The sequence below is a fragment of the Cebidichthys violaceus genome, unplaced genomic scaffold, assembly GCF_023349555.1.
Source record: "Cebidichthys violaceus isolate CVI_PGR_0920_01 unplaced genomic scaffold, fCebVio1.0.p SCAF_22, whole genome shotgun sequence".
Lineage (NCBI taxonomy): Eukaryota > Metazoa > Chordata > Actinopteri > Perciformes > Stichaeidae > Cebidichthys > Cebidichthys violaceus.
Genome location: NW_027176395.1, coordinates 10,448,088 through 10,465,340, shown reverse-complemented (window position 1 = coordinate 10,465,340; position 17,253 = coordinate 10,448,088). Strand labels below are relative to the sequence as shown.

General features: G+C 45.0%; 1 protein-coding gene across 8 annotated transcripts in view; it reads right to left on the bottom strand.

The window, feature by feature from the left end:
* The window catches only part of meis2a (Meis homeobox 2a), a 78,565-nt gene that overhangs the window by 42,524 nt on the left and 18,788 nt on the right, over positions 1-17,253 (bottom strand). For 7 of the 8 annotated variants that reach the window (XM_068717859.1, XM_068717863.1, XM_068717864.1 and 4 more), the window contains exon 8: positions 2,675-2,820. In XM_068717859.1, the coding sequence (XP_068573960.1) occupies positions 2,675-2,820 (146 nt within the window). The remainder of the gene's footprint in view (positions 1-2,674; positions 2,821-17,253) is intronic. The other variant, XM_068717862.1, reaches the window with a different exon arrangement.

Sequence of the window (17,253 nt, the reverse complement as noted above, 5' to 3'; positions counted from 1 at the left end):
TACTTTCTATAAGTGACTGTCATGAAGAAGAGCATCTTGTGATTTCTCCCAAGAGAGTGTGAGGTCAGAGTGAAGCAAGGGAGGGCGGGAGGGGAGAGGGCAATTTTGTTATACTGAATCCAAAAGCCAACAGTTGTTACTATTGGCCTGTGTTGTTGAAGGGGGGGTCCTGTCCTTTTGAGCTTTTCAGAAGATGTGACAATAGCTGGATGTTGAGAACATATGTAGAGAGACCCCTGTGGCTCATAGAAGAGGAGCTTCATGCTGGCCCCGCAGTTTGAGGAAAATACAAGGCCGCTCCTTTCAAACCTCACCCCTCAGTTAATGAATGCATGAATGGCAGAATGCCGCTATAGGCCATTCAGGGGCCAAAGTCCCCAAGAATTCACCCTTGCACAAACGCATCCAGCAATGGCAAATACATTTGCTTAACAAATTAAAAGAAAGGAGAATGGCTAATGTGTGTGTGTGTGTGTGTGTGTGTGTGTGTGTGTGTGTGTGTGTGAGAGAGAGAGAGAGAGAGAGTGAGTGGGAGAGAGAGTTTATGGGTGGGAGAATTGGATGGTGAGAGGGGGATAATTCAATTAGTCCTCAGTAGAGAAATGAAGGCAGGTTAAAAGGGAGGGATTATTATTTGTACAAGACTGGCCAGGGCTTTACACAAAAGAAACAAATAAAGATTGGAGAGAACATCTACAAGCAGGGGATGTGATAAAGGAGAGAGGGACAGAGAAAAAGAGCGCCCTGAAAGCTCTGCCTGAATTAACCAGCTCTTTGAAAAATGCCACCCCCCCTTTTTCCTTTCCACTCTTTCAATTTTAAAACAATTCTAAAGAAAATTGTTGGCAACTCTTCCAAAAGCTCTGTATGCGTCTTTCTCTCTGCATCTTTTGCAGATGGGAGCACTGAAGCTGTGTGAAGCTTTCACCAAGAAAGATGACAAATCAAGGGGAAATATTTTGTCTTAACTTACATAACGTGTGTTCTTGTAATTTGTACATGGCAATATACGCATATTACGCATGCATACAGTACAAACCTAAATACAATAAATTCCACTTCAATAAAACATTTAGCCTTTGTTGTTTGACCCAGTCATACACAGACAAGGCATTCAAGCTCAGCGGAGGAGAAGGGCCCAAAGCAACAAAAAAAAAAGTGTATCCTCCCTCCCGCCCTCTGCCTCTGAATGAGGCCTGGTCTGCGTCGTTTGGTGAGAGGTCTCCAGTCAGGGAGCGATGGAGCTGTGAACAGCTGTGAAGTCATTTTGATAATGATGAGAATAATAAGCATGCAGACTGGCGTGGTGGAGCCGCTAAGGCTTGCGAGGCTCAGGGCTTTGCTGTTGCAGGTTCACTGCTCCTGAATAGATAAAAGTGATTAAAGCACTCCTGATTATCCCTGACCAATATGTAATGGATTTACAGCCCTTTCAATTAGGCCGTATTTGCTGGCCACACATTACTTGGGCTTTTGGTTGGGTAATCAGGGTACAGGGGCTTTGGGAAGGGGAGGGGGGCACTGGTAAGGGGGGGGTACAGGGTGCACAGGGGCCACCTGACCCGCTTAAATATGTGGATGATCCATAAGGCTGAAGCTCCAAACTAAGTCTTCTCTACTTTCTCTCTCTCTTCTATTACTTATCCCTTCCCCCTACATTGTCCCTCCATCTCTGGGTGCAGAGCAGTTTATGTGTCCTGGCGTGGCCACCTCCTCCTGAAATCTGACCTGTGTTGCAAAATCAATACAGCCTGATGTTCTGATAATGTCCTGACATTAGCGAGGGTGGGGGGACATGTGGTCCGTCCCCTTATACATGACACACACCGATTGACAGACAGAAAAGCGGACTGACGCGTACATAAAACAGCTAAGCAAAGAGTGTTCGTTTGACCACGTAGGCTTGAATTACTGTTGCATTTTAATTTATAATCCATGTAGCATCACTGTGTTGAGTGAAGTGAATGAGCCAGTGTCAGAGATGTCTGTCTGAACTGTTTGGCAAACAAACTATTTCCTCTAAGCTATGGAATATAAATGTTTTAGCATTTAACATCTCAACCTCAAACATAAACTAATATGTCACCAAGTCAACCAGATTATTAAATGTGAGATTAAGTCTTCACTGACTGCAACAACAAAAAAAGATGCATTTTTCAGACATAATATAGCTGTTGGCCTAGAAATTTGTACCCATATCCATCTTTAAACCTACACAGGAGCTACTGTAAAGGATAATGAAATGATGTGTACTCAACCAAAATCTTTTACACACCTTTACACAATCATTCTCCACTAACTATCATTCCTTCTCTTAATCTGCCCCAGAAAAAAAAAAATTCTTCTTCAGGCCAAACAAACAGTGCATCTCACATTGGAGTAAATGTCATGGATTGTTGGGCCTTCTCCCTCTCAGAGTGTGCTGAGTGGAGTAAACAGTCCAAACTGATTAGATTGACCTGGTCACTGTGTCCTTCTGACAGGTGGCTGACAGGTGAGCATCACAGCGCAGCCGTCACTCACTCCCTTGCTTCCTCAGTAACGACTATGTGACAGGTGTGTGTGTGTGTGTGTGTGTGTGTGTGTGTGTGTGTGTGTGTGTGTGTGTGTGTGTGCGTTTCTATCTGGGTTGTTTTCATACATGTTGATCTCCAAAAGTAATGGCTGTGCTTACCGTGAGATGCTGGAACAGCCACGCCCTCATGATGTTAGTGGCCACCTTGGGGAAAATGCCACGCTTTTTCTGTCTCTTCTTATCCTTGTCGGGATCATCATCGTCCCCTGTGCCAGGCGATGCAACGCTGTTGTCTAAGCCATCTCCTGGACGGAAACAAAATCCTGGGTTAAATAACATCCCAGACAACGACAATGGCTGAAACAGAAGTACAAGAAGTCCAAGCTGAGTTTAAGGCTTGTGAAAAATGGATAAATGGACAAATACCACAGATACAAAGGAACTCAAAAGCACTGCACTGAGGCCTAGAGAATCCCCGCAGCAAAGCCAGTGTTGTGCAGTGAAGATATGGAGGTAGGGGGATTTATATGGCCTTAGAGGAAGGCCTGTACAGCGAGTGAGGGGTTTACGCAGAGGCCTAGCAGAGTTGTTCTATACCCCAGAGCACGGGAGAGGGGAATAGGGGTTAATGACTGTAATATTATGGTTGGATGCTGAAACACTAGGTTTCCTCATTCCAGTTCTACAGTAGGAGGCGAAGGAAAGAAAAAAAATGGAGTGAGATGACAAAAAAGAGGACAAGGAGCCTTCAAGTACAGTAGAGGCTGGACTCATGTCATTAATTCAATTAAATTTGCATGCTTGACATAATGTAGAGCATTTTTTTTTCATCTTTTGAAGAGAGCCAAAGGGGACAGGAAGGAGCTATGCGGGCACATACAGTACATTCGTAAATCATGTTGCGTGCACAGACACACACTTGCAGACAAACAAAACTCCAAGGAGTTGATAATTCACGGCATCCAGTTGAGACGCATGAGTATTAAAGTAGGGATGTGATTTGGGGTGGTTCATTGTTGCACTTCGATGCACATAATGGACTCGTCTGCCTCCCCCACCCCACCCCACCCCACCCCAAGCCCCGACTCCCATAGTACTCCTATCCCACTCCCTTCCCTTGCAGCAACCCCTCCCCATTCTGCCACAAGATTAGCATGACAGGCCAGCGGCGGCTTCGCCTGCATTAATGTCCGTCAGTGTTTGATTTCAAGAGGAAAAACATGCACATAACCCAGGCACGATTTCTCCTTTAAATCGAAGTTTCCATCTTTGTCCCTAGCCTTTTTCTTGTTCCTCTTCCCCAGCATTAATTGTGCATTAGCAAAAGTGATTTACTTTTAACAGTCATAGTTATTTTTTCTTGCCCCCGGGCACAAATGCCTTGAAAGCCTTCCTTGAGGGCATCTAAATTATGTATCTGAAAAACTCCTCCACTAAGGCAGAGAAGGACCCTGACATTCTCAAAATTCAGACTCGCATGTCCTACTGTTTTTGGGGAGGCATCAATCACAACCACCTATACAAGCCTTAATCTCGCATAAATATTTGAACTAATAACATTAAAAAGGGGGAAGAAAAAGGATCCGACGGTGTAATCAAATGCAAAATAAATGAAGACTACAAGGACAGCAGGGGCCCTCACTTCTAACTACTTTCCCTACTTTCCTTTTCCTCCCCCTTGTTTTTCCCTTTCTTTTTTCTTCTCTCTCTGTCTTTCTTTTCTTTCTGTGCACAGTGTTTTCCTTTCACATCATTAGCGCAGAGCCACACGAAAGAGGAAAACAGAGAAGTGCCGACTTTGCGCTCCCTGTGTGAAGTTAAAGAAGCAACGGCCCCTCTGAAGGACATATGGGAATGGGGACACAGACTAGGGGTGTTGTAATTGTAGAATGGGCATTCATTAGTGGCAAATGCCGTAAATCCCAGGCTAAGTACGAATCCTTGTTCAGGAAAGCCTAAAACAATAAACTTTGGTCTGGCCGTAGCCCTACCCTGACTGTGAGGGGCTTCCTGAGAAATGCGACCCAGACGGAAGTCAAGTCTAACTCCCCCAGTTTGCTTCCAAACTTCAATAACAACAACTAGTGAGCTGTGAATTTTAACCACCCTCCCCTTGTTTTCTGTGCTTCTGAGCTTCACTGAATAATGTTGATACACAGTTTAGTTGTTTGTTTGTGTGCCGCTAGGTTTTGTGTTGATTTTCAAGCTAGTCTCCAAATCCCTCTCCTGCTGTGAGCAGTCAGGCTCATCCAATGGAACCACACAGTGGCCAAAAGGCTGGCAGATTAATTTTATTGACGTTTCCATTTTCACTGCAATGCGATAGCCTCCCCCCTGGCCAGGGCCAGAGCGACCCGTGCGTATTTACAGACTGACCTGTCACTTCATTACCCAGCATGCTCGCTGCCTCCTGCCCCTAGCCCGCAAGGGTGAAACCAGACTCCAAGGCTTTCAGCTCCTCTCTCCCTCCGTCTTTCTCTCACATGCACATGGCTACTGTCATGAGTGCACAGACCAGACATGTGGCATTCAAGCACACATTTTGTGTTCAGTATTTATAGTCGTTTTGAAGTTATATATATGTGCAGAAACATGTGATTTCTAAATAGACCACGTACGAAAATCAAGTGTGGACATACGGTGAAAAGAAAGAAACAAAGAAAGAAAAAAGAGGAACAAGAAGGAGTAGGGGAAAGAAAAGAAGGAGTAGAAAAAGAATAAAGAAGACCCAACTTGCACAACCTCATTACATCTAAAGGAGAGCTGGTGCTTTGCATCCACCCCCACTCTTTTCTTATGAGCAAGAGAAGGAACGCTGCAGGGCAAATTGTCCCAAACGCTAATGGCTTCTGACTGTTCCCTGGCAACTATGCCATTCTAACCTGTGTGGATGTGCACTCTGAAAAAAATAGGGAAAGCAAAAAAAAAAAAAAAAAAGTGCAAGGCAGAGCAGGGGGAAGCGTCCCATCATCTGGCCATGTGACACAGATGGGGGTTGGCTATTAGGAGGCAGCCGAAAGGCCTAGGGGAGCCGAGGTGCTGGAGTGTAGCCCCAGGCACTTTTGGAAAAGCAGCGCCCTTGGAGACGGAAAAAAGACAGCCCCCCCCCCTCTCTCTCACTCTCTCCCCAGTCTCTGTCTGTCTTCCCTCGCTCTTTCCTCCTCTCTCATTCTCCCTCAGCCACTATATCAATATCTTGAGCTAAAGTGCTTGCAACGAAAGTTTGTGCCTATTTTCATACGCACAGAAACTGAGAAGGTGTAATCAGGCGAGATGGAAGACAATGACCAGATGCAATGAGGGCGAGAGAAGTGAAAAAAAACACTGACAAACAATCAAGCATAAGTCCAAGAGCACATTTCGCTCACATACATTCCCTCTCTAATCACCAGTGTGGTTATTAAAAATGCATTCAGATACATCTCCCTGAGAGTAAATTGGTCTCAGGGCTGAGCTCATTAAGAGGTTGGGAAAGGACTGTAAACACACTGAAACTCTGCTTATCTAATGTTGGCACATTCAGGGTCGCTTCAGGATTTCCTGCACAAAGAACTGGTTTAGCACAAAGTGTCCTACAGTGTCTGCTGAGACTAAGGGAGTAGTCATGGGAGTCCTAATGATTTTAGAGATCATGCTTCATGTCTAGGAGGCCCCTGGCCCTAAGGGAGCCTCTGAGGTTGAGTCAGCCCTGGAAGCTTTATGGAAATGGCCGCAAGTAACACATATTGTAGCACTATCAGTACGCCCTCCCTTTGGTGCTCCACCATTCCGATATACCCATGCATGAATGAATAATGACTTGTCAATAGTTGGAAAACATTCAAACCCAGTCATGGTTAGTTATCAAATAACACTCCAGACTTATTGGTCCCTGTACTATTAATACACCTACTGAAAAGCCCCCAGACAAGCTTTAGATGTTGTGTGAATTATTCCAAAGGCTGCGCAGTGATTTTGCACTGGGAGGCCCCGGCATTTGTTTCAGGGTAATGAAGCAAAGAGTGTAGAGGCAGTGGCTTATGGAAGCTGTGGTTAAAGTGACTAATTACAACAGACCCCCCACAACCCCTGTCAGCCCAAACTAGTCAGGCATGTTCACCCGAGCTCAACCAAATGAGGAGAAGAGAGAAACTCATGAGGGGAGTCAGAAGGAGAGAGAAGTAGACGGAGAACAGAAGCTAAGTTTCTTGTAGCAGGAGCTCCTTTGGCCTACCTTCGCACACCATAGTGACCCTCCAAACCTCCCTCCAACACCCTCCTATTAAACCACCTTTAGCCCTGCAGGCTTGGCCGCAGAGAATGAAGAGAAAAGAAGAGGGAGATTTAGAGCCTCCCTTTTCCTTCTTTTTTCTCCTCAACTTTTCAGCCAACATAAGCGGCGTTTAGCACATTCAGTCTCCCAAATGGCAGCGAATGAGAGTAGCAATGGGGGCTCCTCTTTTGTCCGTCTGGTTACCCCTTTTATTTACTATGGATTTACGAAGGGGTCTTTGCCGGCTCTGGGACCACATGCTCTTGACGCACACACAATCTCTCTCACATACACACATACACAAACACGTAGAGGCTCTATTCACACTAGTGGAATGGCCGACCCTCTGTTGCTCTGTGCCGACTGGGGATTACAGGTCTTCTGGCTATAACTGCATGCTAGCAATATGCTTCGCACTCCTTAACATACAACACAGACAAGTGCTAACGAGTAGAACATAATCCCTTTAATGATAAAACACACACTTGAGCGTCCAATTTCAAACAGCAAGCAACCCATCATGTGTGTTTGTGTGTCCTTGTGTGACCACGCGCCATATGGTTTACTGCGCTCATTCAGATCCATACAGTAGATGAGGGCTCTAGACGGAACTGTTTTAGTGCGGCTGCACCACTGCAGCCAGTGTTTTACGCTGATTATTTCCTGATCTGTGCTTAAACAAGCAGCAGCCCCTTGCACTGGACCATAAAACAACAGCTTAGTAAACAGCAAGCATGCTGACAAATTGGTAGCGCTCAGGCCGGAGTCATTAACAGCCCTAAAACCTGTCAGAGCAATTACAACAAACTCTCTCCTTCAGCAAGTCTCCCTGCCAAACTCAGATGTCACTACCCGCCTCCGCTTTACTGCCCCCTCTTACCGCCAGGACACCGGCTAAAGGTGAAGGAGAGTGGACTACCACTTTTTCCTCCAACAACCATGACGCCCGGCAGAAATGAGAACAAACCTCCATCTCAAACACAGCTGTATCTGCATCCTGAGTGCAACGACTGAGTGGTTCCTTTTGCATGAGAAGTAATGCGTAGTTGTCTCCCCCCAAAAACACATCATTAAGTGTTCCCTTAAATGAAGTGGAATAAGAGCTTCTAATTAGATGTTTTTTTCTATGTGTGGGGAAGCGAGGCAGTCAGGCAGTAAGAAAGGCAGGGAGGGAAGGAAGGAGGGAGGTGATGGGGGGTAGTTGCTCACAACTCCTGTACCTCCCTTCTCCGCCCCTTCTCTAAGCCCCCTAACCCTGCCATCATGCAGATATCTCTCTGTCATCCCTGGAATGCTGGAGATAACTATCACCTCTCCACCGATGCAAGGCCTCTCTCCTCTCACAGGCACAGTGTTGACCCCACTGTGCACATCCCTACCATTGCGGGCATGGTTGAAGTGGACAGAGCAGAGAGAAAGAGAGGGGAGGGGTAGAGGGTTGGGGGTAAAACTTGTTTTTAACAGCCAGTTAGGCTATTTTACCGTTTAATACAAAATAAGGGCTGGAGCAAAGCCACCCTCCCCTTTCAGCTTCTCCCCTGGAGTCAAAGAAGAGTGCTTCGTCCAGAAGGGAGATGGAGGAAGGGGGGCAGGCTGCCTGGTTACTGCCTTTTCTCCAGAGTCACTTGCTGCCTAGAACTCACTTGATCTTTTCATAAGATTATCATCTGCCAAACCCCTAAAAAAAATGTATCTGGGTTTACAAAGTATGCGCATTATCCAAGGCTTTATGCTGAACTAATTATTGGTGTGATTAACCTTCTACCTACAACAACAACTGTCTTAATACATCAGAAATCGGGACTTTTAGGGTTGCACAATAACTGCTTATGCCTTCTGGGATCTTGAAATGTTTTCCCTGTACATATTTAAATATGGGTATATGAGCACGCAGGAAAGTGCTGCTTTTACACAGATGTGGAGGTTGTATGTCTGCTGAGACAAGAGTCTGCCATCTAAAGGGGGCTTTATTTAAGGAGGAAAAAAGACCCAAAGAAAGGAGATGGAATAAAGATGTATAAAAGGAGGCAGGCTGTTGCAGATGTCAGGACCCAATTTGCATGAATGGTAAAGGGCTAAATTGCAGGGGATGCGGTAGCTACCCTCCACCCCCTCACCCCACTGTTTTTGGGGGAACTAAAAGGGAGCTGTGATGCCCATGACTGCTCCTCACTCAGCAGACAGGGATCAGTGGCTAATGAAGGGCTTTGGGTCTCCACCAGACATTTCACACTCTGTGCCTCCCTGACAACTCCACCCCGCTTCCCCCTGCACTCCAACACTACCGCTGCTCTTCCCTTAAATTCCAAATCGAATGGGGCTAATTGGTCTCACAGGTGATCGCGGTTCATCCCTTGTTTCTTAATAAACAAATGTACAAACCTGCCAAGGCACCTGTCCAAACCTTGTGTCTGTCTCCACACACGTTGTCCTTATTTTCTCCCTAACTTAATATGGTAGAATGGAGCTATTTTTGATCTTAATGATTCAAATTGCACATATTAAAGCTACTCCCTCTATAATTTATGATTGTTACGATAAAAAAACAGGGCTATGTTCCCACAGAGAAGAATACTTCAATCCAAAGGTTTGATGCTGCATCAAATATTAAAGAATAGGTATTTCCCAAACACAAGCGAGGCTATTTTGAATTGAAACAAGCATGATCATTAGTAAAACAAGCTGCTTCCACACTTTTTGCTTTGTAAAAACGTCTAAGTTGCTCTACTTTGGAATAATAATGTAGTGAAAGCCGGGAATGAAGAGACAAGGCAGTGCAAAAGAAAACAAAGAGCTGGAGAGCATGCAAACACATCATATGGATCCATCTGCTAGTGAAGAAATGGCTTTGCAATCCCCGCTAGGAACTATTGCATATCAAAGTCTCCTACCTAAACCACCAGAAAGAGCAGCTGTGTGCTGGTTGCCAGTTTAAACAAAGTGCGGTTTTGTGATTCAGAACAGCTTACACTGTTTGAGGCAAAGTATGACAACAGCATCAGCAGTGATTCTCTACCCTCAATTAGAATTCAAAACCAAACAAACAAACTCCCTGTTTTTATACTGAGAGAGGACGACTTCGATTTATTGCAGACATCTTTGCCACACCTGATGGACAGTGGCATCAAAGTAGAGTTTAGGAGAGATGGGGGTTTCTGCACAGAGCTAGGGGGGTTGGTAGAGTAAATGGATTAAAAGGTTTATAAATCAACAAGTCAACCATCAGATTGTAGCCTCTGCTCAGCAGTCCTCTCATCAGCCAAATGCCATGAAGTTTTTTTTCCTCCTCGCTCCCTTTTTTTTCACACAAATGTCCTGGAGGCAGGGAACAAAGCGAGCAGAACTGATTACTGTGCTGCTGCCCCGCTCCGCCAGTCTAAACTCTGTTTGGCTTCCTAATGAGCTCACTAAAAACCCAATTCATCACCCATAACCCCTTCTCAACCTGCCTTGAAATCCCCCATTATGAGGGAGTCAAGGACAGTCCGTTTACAGACTTTGGGCTGGGATCAAGGGCTATGAAGGGTGGATGGCACTGGTCGTGGCAACAGCGTGGCCGAGGTTATTGTGACACAAGGATACTCCCCATGTGGCTTGACTGTCGCCCAATATCTAAATGTGTTCACCATACGCCATTCATTTCCATCCAACCAATCCTCTCCTGTGATTGTCACCCTCCATTGAGTTTATACACAACATATATATTCATTTTTACTATTTGTGAGCATTGTGTGTTGTTTTTCTACACACTACGCCAACTTCCCCCATCCCTTATGCCCCCTCTTTGTATAACACCAGCGGTGTCCCAGTCTGAGCGGAGGAATGTCCGGCTTGACGGCTGCAGCAGCGGGAATGTCCCGTTCCAGTCAGCATTCGCACCAGAGATTTCGAGTTTAATACCCCTTCGTACCATCCCCGCAAAGACAGGAATTTGGTGGGAAGGGAATGTAGCAGGATGGGGGGGTGGGGGTGGATGAGAGAGTAGAATACAGTTAGTCTGTTAAGGATGGGGCAAGGAAAGAGGGAAAGTGTAAAAAGGAAGAATATTGAAGGTAGATGACAAACAGCTGAGAAGGTAGGAAATGGAATGAAAAAAGGAAGAAAAATGTTGATGAGGAGGTAGAAGATAGAACCTGGGTGTTGGTTGGAAGGGGAGGTCAGAAACGGAGAGGTGGAGGAGGAGGATGGCAGAGGGTTGGGGTAAACTCCCACAGTTCCTCATTACATGGAGCTAAAATGATCCTCCTGACACCTGAGCTGTAACCAAGAGATTACAGAATTGATGAATCCTTGGTTTAAAATGCAGCTGTTTTATTCTGCTTTAGTAATTAATTCTTTTTCCGATAGTGTATTGATTAAGCGTAGCCCCTGATAAAGTTCAAACTGAGAGAGATCCCTCCGGGGCTTTGGCTTGCCCTACTCTGGAGAGTCAATGAAAACTTCCTCCCTCTACCTGCATCTCTCTCTCTGTCTGTCAGCGCAGTTTACCCTCATAAATTAGTCAGATCTAGTGAGGAGTGAGGATCCGGCTTAGCTAATACTTGCTTTGTCTGCCCTCTTGCTGATGCAAATCTGTTACTTTCATACTATACACAAATACAGATGCCGTTATGGAGAAGTCCATGTAACCCAACTCACCAAAACTTTAATCTGAAGAGGGGTTTTTTTCCCGGACATACTGTCTGAGATACACTCTTGGATACAGCTCTTTCACCTAGCAGCTGATTCTTTTGCTTCCTTCTCCCTCCCCCCTCGCTCTCATTTTCACCCTAACAGGGAATCATGGCATACACAATGAGAGCGTCTCCTTTCACAAAACTACTCTTTCATTCTTTTTATCGCTGCGTTTTTCCATACAGCTATGAGTAAGAGACTGATCAACAGAGGGTAGAGCGGGTCTCTCCGGGGAGCCAACTAGCAGAGAAATCAGATACAGCTTTACAAGGGAGTCAGACGCTCATGTCTTGTCAAGACCCCTCACCTACCGGCTCCTTTACAAGTCAATAACCAGGGCCAAGTGTCCTCCACTGGGCCTTGGCACGCATTCACGTCTTTCTATAGGAAACAGAGGCGGGGCGAGCCCACAGCTCTGGATTCCATGGTGTTACCCTCAAATGCCACATACGATATTATGATAACAAATGTTGTATTTCTGCTATGAACATAAGGAAATATATTTACACATCCTAGTGGGCTGGGACACTACATTTATCCCCAATATTCAACTCATCTGACATTCTTCTGATACATTGTGACATATAATTGGTGACCCCATGAGGACAGAAAAGCCAGTTAATAGCCTTTTTCAATATTAAGAACAAATGAAAGTGTGAATGAATTATGAAGGGAGAAGGGAAAAATATAATTAGATGGTGGAAGTAGTGCTTAATACATTTACTTGAGACTATTTCCTTTCGTTAATGGGGCCGCAGCATGCAGTGAGAGGGCTAGTATTGACTGTCCGCCGTGCTCCTTAAGGTAAATCCAGCAGGTCATTTCATTAAGGCCCAATTCCATGGCACTAATTTTGATTTTAGGGGCTTGACAGCTGTTGGCAGTGGAAATTGCTATGGCAGGAAAAGTGAGAGAGGAGCCTATTACTGCTGTAAAAAAATACAAATTGCAAAGCCTTGGTTCAAATTACTGCCACACTGCCTCGCTGACAGTCCAAAATGTGTATTTTGTCACGTTCCTCGACCTCACCTTTCGATTAGCTGCGTAACAAGGGAGAGTAGGAATACACAACAATCTATTTTGGAATCAGGGTACAATTTAAAAACAAATGCATGTGAATATACACATGCTTACTGACAATAATGCACAGTAAATCTATACTGAGTGGCCAAAATATTAGGAAGACCTCTGTAATGCAATGCAACGCAAAAGCCTTGCAATAAATACGTCATTACTTATTTGTGGGTTAAATCAGTTCTATGGTGAACTGAAGCTGTACTTTGTGCTGGGGTAGTATTGAGTTGCATTATAGTCAGAGGTGTTTTTTAAAACTCTATCTCATTCAGGAAAAACATGTTAGAAATGGCTCAAAAATGACCACAGACTTGATTCAACACCTCTGTAACACAATGACTGATGGTTCAATAGTTTCACAAAGTTATGGTTGCATTACAATATATTATTTTTGGTTTTCCTGGCCACTCAACGCAATTTTCTGTTTGTTTTTCATTTTCCCAATGAGACATTACCAAACCTCCCTCATATAACATGGGCACTGTATGCTGGTCTGGCAGTGAGATGGACCTGACTCACAATGCGAGCTCCTAATCGCCTCGCCTTGCAAGTTGATGTGCAGCATTAAAGTTCCAGAAGGAAGGAAAGAAAAGCTGTTCCTCTGATGCTATTAATTAGCAGTGCTCCATAGCTCTCAGCTTTTTGAAGCTCTCCATCTCCTTTTGTTTCACCCTTTCTTTTCTTTTTTTTTTGTGCGGCCTTCGTTATTGACTTTTCAATTTTCCCCTCACATCAACCCCCTACACTAGCTTTAGCACCAGCGCTTCTGCAGTGGTACCAAGCCCAACAATACCCCCAAGCCCACTCTCTGAGACACTGGCTGGGGAGCCCGGAGAGCTGGGCCAGCCCTACAGCTCCCACCAGCCCACCACTCACTCCCCATGAGATCAAAATCAAAGAGAGAGGCCCTTAAAATATAACCATGGGTATAATGAGGGTGCTCCAAAGAACAATAAGCATATACACCAAAGGAGAAAGGAGAGTAGCAGTACAAAAGAAAAAGAGAGAAAACTATAGGAATGTTGGCCTGAAAATGTTCTTGAGAAGTGAAGACAGAAAAAAAACAGAATGATACCGTGTTTTGGGAGAAAGGGCAAAGGGCCACAGCCAGTGGTGATGGTAGCCAGGGCCACGCATCTATCCGACCACGTATCTGAACCCAAAACAACAAGGGGGTCTGCCGCATGCCTCTAGAGCCAAAGGGAGCCAAAGGGAGCACGACTAATTTCTGCACAACAATAGGCCTGGATGGGCGCCCACACAATGGCAGGTGCTTTGAATAACAGCAGGGCCCTTGCAGCAGGGTTCTTCTCCTCTCTCACTCCGAGGGCTTGGGCTCTGGCTTGTGTAACCTTTCATTTTCAACCAGGCTTCCTTTTGACTCATAAAGGATGAAAATTATCTCATGGGGGGGGGGGGGGGGGGGGTGTAAAGGAGTAGGAGTCGAGTCTGTCTGTGTTTTCTGTGCATGTTATCAGTCTGTCTGTCCATCCTATTATCTTTTTTATTTTCCTTGTCAATCTTTACATTTACAGTATCTCTTTCTTTCTCTCTTTTGCTCGTCTCTCTCCACCTAATTTTTTTTTTCATCGACTGTTGGTCTGTTGTGTTATTATCTGTAGCGGTTGTGTTTGTTGTGCTGCTGCTGGGCTGTCCTGTAGGCCATGATGCAATGGTAAAGGCAGTTTTCCCCCACCTTAAGAGCATTCTTTCCGGGGTCACAAGGTCAGGCTTCACAGATGTCTCCTGCAGACACTCAGTTGTCTAAGGACTGCATCCCTGGGAGTAAGCATTCGTACAAAACAATGCAGCTTTTCCCCCCTCACTTTGGAAAATGTTAAATGTTTTTTCTTTTTTTGTCTTTCTTTTTTTCCTCCAACCTCTCTGTTTCATTGTTTTATTGAATTGAATCAAGCTATGGAATGAGTGTAATTTTTCCAAGGTGGAGTTTTTTGTGTTTAGATAATGAAAGCAAGCACTGGTTATCACAAGATAGTGGTATTTTCTGGCTGCTTTCATTCTTTTAAACACTCCCGTCTCCCTAAGTTTCCTGCAATTGTTCTAATGGGGCCTTAGTCATCCTTGCCTGATGGCGGAGGGAAAGATGCTTTAAAAGGTCTTTTTCTTCTCTCAGTGTGTGTTGCCAGGAAAGAAAAAATGAAAACATGTAGTAACTATCCTGAAATCCACACAGAGACAGATACAAGACACCCTTAAGTAAGCAGGGCAGAGGCCAAACAAAGAGCGACCCTAAATGAACAGAAAGACAATATTTGAACTAGAACATCTCTGCGTTGCCTCAATCTCAACAAAAATTGTATAGAAGAGAATCCCTGTGCCAAATGGCTTTCATTAAAAATAAATCAGCTTCTGCTCTTTTAGGGGGCGGAGTGTGACACTGGTAAAAGAGAGGAGATTGCAGCATTTAACATGCAAGTTCTGCCTCAGAACATGGAAAAGTGTGTAATTGGAACAACATTTAAAAAATCCAGGCATCGAGCTAACCCTGAATATCTTACTCCTTTTCATCTTGCTTTCCCTTTCTCCTTTTTCTCTTCCTTCGTTTGATATGGTGTTTGCTTGCTTCCCCCTCCAAACATCTTCTCTGTATTCTGCAAATTGATAACCCTCTAAATGAATTATGGTAAATGCATAATGAAGGTTTTCTCAGCTTCAGCCCTGCAGCCAGCCAGGATGGAGCATCTCGTTTGGCATGTTTGATTCGTTTTGTTGCGCATTTAGCCCCAGTGTTCCTTCAGAGTGTTCACTGCTTGGGGCATGTAAATAAGAAATTATCCTTGCTGACTAACATGGCTAATACCTCCTCTGGGGTAATCAAAAAATATTAGATGCTTGCTTCCAATAAACATTAGGGCTCATGGTACTAACTACTGTCAAATTGCTCACCTCCGCCCGCTCCCCAATAGCCATAAAATGGGTGAACAAAAGTGATCAGGTGTGGAAAAAGCACTCTGGCTATGTGAAAACTGAGAGACCGCGGGACTTCTATTATGCCTAAAAAAGCAGCCCTTGGCTTTAAGAGTCATTAAAGCATGTACTAGAGTGGGAATCAGACTAGAAAATGAGCTTATCTTGCATAATGCCCTCAAAAGCTTTGCATAAACGTGAAAGATGTGCGCGTGAAAATCAGCAGCAGAGAGGAAGAACTCGGATTGTAACACACTTCCTTTATCATCCTCCCACTCTCTTGGACGGTGGCAGCATGGTTAAAGCACTACCTGTAGGGTATAACTGCTCTGCTCAGTTCCAAATATGCTTCAGTGTGTAAACCCTGGTATATACAAGAGAAAACCACACAGCAAGTGAACAAGCTATAGCTTGCCTTGCTAAGCCACTTGACTCAACTGCTTGCTGTCTTTTGGGAGGGACCTTTGCTGTGATGTGGGGTTCGGATATTAGGGGGAGGAGAATTGGGAGGGTGGGGGTGGTGGAGGAGATTAAAGAGCCAAGGGAGGCAGAAGAAAGGCAAGAAAGTAAAAGAGCACAAGGCCCATTGGTCAAACACAAAAGGGGAGAGAGGGAAAGGACATTTGAAGTCAGGGTTAAACTCCAAATAAGCACACCTTAAACGGGCCTGTGTAAGCTGGCAGTCAGGGTTTTTGGACTTTCCCTGCAGGTGTGCCTTTGACAGACTTGGCCTCCATAACCTCTCTCTGATCTAGAATGGGGCCCCGGGTTGGACACACAAAATGGTGGCATCTTGCTGCCTCTGCCTCCCATTCTATGTCTAATACATTCACACACGCATGCTTACACTCTCTGTAAACACACACACACAAACACTGCCAGACAAGGGGAAAACAAATCTGGTGAGGACTAGAGCAATTGGATTATCACCTCTTAAGGGTGACTTCTTGGCTGACCCCCTTCAGGCTAGCCTGCTGAAACAAGACAGAAAATTTCCTGGGAAAACACTCTCCCTTTAAAGAACTGAAGCACCTTCATCCTTGTGAAAATACAGCGGCGGCAGCATTAATGGACGTGGAAATGCCCTTTGGGGCACGCGCTCAAATCCCTTTTAGCCATATTACATCAGACCCCTGTGCACACCTCATCATCACCACATGCACTGGAGTAATCAGCAAAGGAACATGGGTGTGTAAACCCACTGTATAATGAACTGATACAACAGCACAGCACTCAGCCTTTGTTTTATGTCCCAGCCTTTGGGTAAAAGAGAGGGAAGGTGACTCCCCTCCTTTTACTATAGTTCATTCAATCATGATTACTTCCCTGCAACACATTTCTCTTTCTGCTTTTTAATTATGCTCAACTCAATCTCAGATAAGCTGGTCTTCATCTACTTCTCTGTGAAAGAGAAGAAAAGAAAGAGAGGGAAAAAAGTCTCCCCCAAGCTTTCCCTTAATGGCGCAAAACAGACATTCTCCTCAGCTGCTGTCAGAATAATCTGGGTAATTTTTTCCCTATGTTCTCCAAACATTAGTTTGCACATTAGACTGACCCAGTTAATGCGCCTTTCCTGCTGTGTAGGACCCAGTTCCTGGCCAAGCTATAGGCCAAGCTGGGTTGGGCCGGGTCGCGCTGTTCATGATTATGGACCAGGGGGACCAGGCCCAAATCAGAGCCGAGGGAGAGAAGAGAGCGGGAAAGAGACGAGTGGGAGGAAGGAGACGATAAGAGGAGAAAGTGTGAGCTACAGTGCAGATGGAGTGGTGGGGATGTTGTGGGTTGAAGACTATGTTACTGGAAGTGGAGC